The 5,697-nt window shown below is 36.9% G+C and overlaps 1 protein-coding gene across 1 annotated transcript; it reads right to left on the bottom strand.

Moving 5' to 3' along the window:
* Window positions 1-3,274: 3,274 nt before the first annotated feature.
* npy (neuropeptide Y) lies at window positions 3,275-5,418 on the bottom strand. Its single transcript, XM_079879062.1, has 4 exons — window positions 5,346-5,418; window positions 4,848-5,035; window positions 3,877-3,954; window positions 3,275-3,701 (listed from the first exon to the last, which is right to left on the bottom strand). Exons 2-4 carry the CDS (start codon window positions 5,033-5,035, stop codon window positions 3,677-3,679), a joined length of 291 nt encoding a protein of 96 aa, XP_079735188.1. The 5' UTR covers window positions 5,346-5,418; the 3' UTR covers window positions 3,275-3,676.
* Between the last annotated feature and the right edge of the window lie 279 nt (window positions 5,419-5,697).

Genomic DNA, 5,697 nt, shown 5'->3' on the forward strand with positions numbered 1-5,697 from the left:
CGATACCTTCGCACGATACCTTCACGAACGATTTGTCTTCAGTCATCTGCTTCCTTCATCCGTCTTCAGTCATCTGCATCAATCTCCATTTCCGAACCTGCAACAGATAAGACCCTTACTCATCCAGATATCCATCCTGAACATTATATTCATCAGTTACCCGCCTGCTTTCATCGTTGCGATCACATACTTCTGCAAATAAACCTGTTGATTATTTTACCTGTGTGAATCCTTCTGTTTCATGGCATTATGTCTTTCACCATTTACAATACATAATATTGTGAATAGATTCGGGGAATGCAGAGAAAAGTACATATATAGGGCAAGGCAGGAAACCTCTGTTGAAGGAGTGTGACCTTTGAGCCCTCATACGGCACTGCATGAGAAACCATCTTGCTGCTCTGTTAAATATATCCACATGGGCTCTGAGGTTTTTGAAAACTGTTGTCACTTAACACAGTCTGACGCTGCATCAAGAAATGCAACTCGAATCTCTGTAACGCAAGGAGTAATCTGTTTAATGCAGAGATGCTGCTGAGTTCTCTGGGCCTGAGCTCATCTCCGATGGTCTAAAAGACAGTGGAAACGTGTGCTGCGATCAGTTGTGTCCATGTTTCAGCTTGTTTTTGGGAAGAAAAAAAAACTGCACTCTGAGTTTTCAGTCCCATTTAGAAGAAAGGGATCATCCAGACTATCATCAGTGACAGGTGCAAAAGCAAACATCTGTCATGGTATGAGGTGCCAGTGCATCACGTGTATATTGGGATTGTACAGAGACATAAACTGCCATCAAGATGACATCTTTCCTGGGAAGCAAGACAATGCCAGGCCTCATTCAGCATGTTCTACAACAGAGTGGTTTCTTAGACACTCTAGAGTGGATGTGCTTGACTGCGGTCCAGATCTGTCTCTTATTGAAAATGTATGGCTTATCATGAAAAAAGGAGAATCAGACAACGACGACCACGGACTGTTGAACAGATGTTTTATATTAGGTGAGATTAGGCAAAAATTCAACAGTTAGTATTCTTAATTCCCAAATGATTAAAATGTGTATTTAAAAGGAAAGGTGATGTGACACAGTGGTAAACATGCCTCTGTCCCAACTTTTTTGGAGTTTGTAGCAGCCACCAAAATCAAAATTTATTTTTACAAAATACAATTAAGTTGGTCAGTGAAAACATTTTATTTGTACATTTTTCAGTTAAACAAAGGCTCAAGAGAATTGTCAAATAACAGATTCTTGATTATTATTGCATTTGACAAAATGTCCCAACTTTTCTGAAAATGGGGTTTGTAAGCTGCAATAGAGAGCTCTCTTTTATCTCTTAGCTTTTTTAGGGGGAAAGGGATATGAGTTTATACCTATTATAATATATCATTTTGACTTATTCATGGAAATAAAATTTGCAAGACTATAAAGGGGACAGCTTTACGAAAATAGACAAGCAAGATACTGGATGCTCAAACGCACACAAGAGGGCGCACTTTCTACTAAATATTTTTGAAGTTTCCTCTAGTGACTAATCTACTGTTGTTAAATGTCACATGGAGAGAGTGTCTCTGGTGCAGGACAAAAGAGTTTAGTGAAGGTATCTGCACCCCTGGCATCAGTAAATGCATCAGTGTTGTATGAGTAGTAATCTCTTTAGGGATTTGGACAAAGGGCTCCACCACTTTTTTGTGTGGGCATGTAAACTGTTGTTTTTTGATAGCATGTGCTGGCATTGACAAGTAAACCTCTGAAAGTTACTATACGATCAGATTATACAGCCCATTTTGAACAGTTGAATCCATGTTTTTATTATAACTAGTTGCCATCCACAAAGTAGTCTGTATAATCCAAACTGAATCAAATTGATACTAAAATCATCTGTTTACAGACATACACAACATAACCATGTCAGTAAGGAACAATAATGATAAATAGTCTATGTCCAGAATAGATCACTAACATGGCTACTACTTGTACTATTTCTGTAGTAATGCAAATTTTGTATTCAGTGCATGGAATACCTGGATCACTATTTGCCAAAATATGCTGTATATGCAACTGAACACCACTCACAATTAAGCGTGCAATTTAATGAGATCATTTGACAATATTGCTGTTTATGTACACTTTCGCATACTACTTTTAAAAATAGTAAGCAGTATGCAATTTATATTACTGTTATATTACTTATTACATTTTTGCTTTGCACTGTTGAAATTCTTTGACCGCAAGCATTTCATTGCACTGGGATTGATTTTGACAATGGGACAGTCCTACAAAACTCCCAGCTATTACTTTTGAACTATGATTGAGACATAACCTACCCTGTAGTATGCAAAAAGCAATACAGAATATGCAGTATTCATAAAATGGAAAATTCCCATATGTGACCTATTCTTCTGCCAAGATTCTTTAGTACGCATCTGATAGTGAAGACTTCTACACGTGTATAGATAGAGAGTAGTGCTCTAACAGTCGGACTAAACTACACACTGAAAATATATGCACTGGTTAACGAAGGACAGGTGAAATAGGCACAATTACTATGACAGGAAACAGGAAATGGAATACTAGACAAAAAGTAGGCAATTACATAAAGTGTTAACTAGGGAAAGACCAGGAGCTATACGTGACAAGTAGAGTCTGACAAACCTGAAGATAATAAAACATTGAAGAAGATAATAAAACATTGAAGCCTTGAAAAGCAAACATTTGCATATGATGTGCATCAGCTCTTTCAATTTTAATGCTTTGAACGTCACATTTTCGTCACCTGCATGATGAATGTAAATGCCTTTTACGGCACCTTTCTAAAGTCCAAAGTATATCAATAATTGTGCCATAGACTTTTTCTAATTTATAAAGATCACTTCCTGATCAATAATTTTTGGATTTGCATATAATGTGCTTCACGAGTTTGGAATGTGTCTGATGCAGTTTGACCCTTGTTCAACATCTGCATTGGTTGGCTACAATTACCTGACAGCCGAAACAACCAATATGACCAATGCGCCATTTATTGCAATTTAAAATTGAACAACTTCAATCAACCTTGAAACATTTAGCCTCAGAACAATGAAGCTCTAGAGAAATGTTTAAGGAAGGGCTGTTTTTAAAATATAGCCTACTATAACTTTTAATATGTTTTTTTCTAATGTACCTTTTTTTTTCTTTTCTTTTTTGGAAACTGTCAGGAAACAATTGTATTAAGCTCTGAGTATTCTTAAACTTGACTGATATGTTTTTATTGAAAGCAGAACACAGGAAACAAAGACGACTCATTCAAATATAGTGAACTTTATTAGCACTGTTATACTGTACAGTTAGTAATGTTCTCTTTTGATATTTGGGATTACAATGGACACAACACGCATACACACAGTAAGTCTCTGTACAATTGTCTTGTTGGGCGGCTGACTGATCTCCGATGAGTCCAGAGCGGGCACACGTCAACAAGGCCATATTCAGTGGAACCATATCTTAGCATTTCACATAGACGCACACGTGTACAGACGTAAGGATTTGAATGTTATGCAGTGTTTTCACTATTCTGATTATGGATGTGGTACTTCACAGAAAGTTGTTGATCTTGATGATACAGAAGATTTCAATTTGATGAGATTTGGTGACCGTATAACAGGATGACACATGGATATGACAGCGTTAACACAAATGCTGAGATCACCACACCAAATGGTCCTCATATCTGTGGATAAACAGCCATAAATTCTTATAATCAAAAAAAAAAAAAAACTGTTACACTTGATGTTTTTATTGTTTAGCCACTTAAGAATGGTGAATGGAACACTATGATAATAATATTGTCATAAAAGAATAATGAATTAATTATAAGCTGTCTAAAGTCAGTTTATAAGCCTTACCTGGTCTGAGGATGGGACTCTGTTTCACCAATCAGAAGGTCTGATATTAAGGTGTCAGCGCTGGACCTTTTGCCATACCTGTCAAACAGAACAAATACATCAAAATCACACCAGTGTAAGAATGATACAGTGGGCTACTTATGAGTGGAGTTAACTTTTGTAAAATCATTTTGTCTTTTTGCGCTTAACATTTGTAAAACATCAACTTGCTTCACGATTTCTAATTACCGTGGAGTAAAATAATACGCACTAACTGACTGTAAAGAACTTATGTAGTTACTGAAACTACGAAAATGAAGCTAAAACATGAGCTCATTAATACTAATATGAAACAATATTCCTTCCCCCATTCTAGATAACATGGATCCCAATGTCAATTTAAACTTGATTCCCACAACTAAAGTTTACGCTTAGAATGAAGTGCATCGTTTCCATTTCCACGTGCAGTCTAACCTGTGTTCTTCCTTTTTCTTTAAGCGGAAGGAAAACAATAGGCTACTTTAGTTATGCGAAGGGATTTGAGTTTATTTGTAACCGTTCCTTTGTAGCCTACTTCTCTTTGTTACTTCGCTTGCTTTCAAAACTGTGTATTTCGTCACGTCAATAATTAAAGAAGGGCAATCAGCGATGAATTTTAGTAAGTACAAAACCACATCCCGCTGTTAAACACATTTTAAGCGCTGTGTAGTGCGCAGTCAATTAGAGAGTCAGCGGGGGTTTATCTATGGATTAATCCAGTGCTTTTGAAAAGAAAGAAACGGAACTATAGTCCCCATGCAGTTGCTTCAAGGTAGAGAGCCCATTTTGGTGTTTTTAAAATAGGCTACAGATTAACTTTTGTCGGTCAAAAAATAGGCTAAGCGATGTTGTTGAGAGAAGAAAGAAAAGGAACAACTTGAGAAAGAATTTTTAAACATTTCCATCCAATTCTTTTGATAAGTATTTATTATAAGTAAAAGTAAAGAGCTCACCTCTGCCTTGTTATGAGGTTGATGTAGTGTCTTAGTGCAGAATAATACTTGGCGAGCTCCTCCGCAGGTGCCTCCTCTCCAGGGTTGTCAGGTTTTGTTGGATACCCTTCCGTAAGAGTTCCCAAGCAGGCGAACAAGAGGAAGGCGCACGCTGCCCAACCGATCCACATTTTCATGTTTGGATGCATCTGAGATAAAAAATAAATAAATAAATAAATAAATAAAAAAGCAAAAGTGTTTGTGCTAATACGTAATCTAATGTTCTAAAAACTAACTCATATATTCACAAATCTTAACAGAAGACGTTTGGGCTGGACTGTGGTCTGCATTAAACTAGAAATGTTATGGTATCGTAACACTTAATAGCGATATTTAATATTACTAGCATAATAGAGATATTTCATAAAAGCTACATTTCATTACTTTCTAAAATAAATAAAACTTAATAAAATAAAGCTTCCAAATAATGTAAAAGCATTATATAAATGGTGCACTTACTCTTCCTTGTATGAGGTCTTGATTGCACTTCTTGCTCGGTGGGTCTCGACTTCTCTGATTTTCTGCATTCTGTGTCGTGTGTCGTCTGGTTTTATACCTGTACGGCTCGTGCCATAAAGAGCAGAGCCCACGCGCAATTGCGCGCGACTCTTTTGATGCGCGCGAGCCCGCGTCACGGATTAAAACCTCTGTCATCACTGCTTTAAAACGCGCTTGTTTGGTCCTCATTTGAATGCGTGGGAGGTTATTTAGGGACGGTATTTTTCACTATACACAAGAAGTTCGAATCATGATCTAAAACTTCCAGCTTTATTCACTTGTTTCACCTTTTAAACTTCTTCAGTTGTTCTGA

Source organism: Squalius cephalus, assembly GCF_949319135.1.
Source record: "Squalius cephalus genome assembly, chromosome: 8".
Classification (NCBI taxonomy): domain Eukaryota; kingdom Metazoa; phylum Chordata; class Actinopteri; order Cypriniformes; family Leuciscidae; genus Squalius; species Squalius cephalus.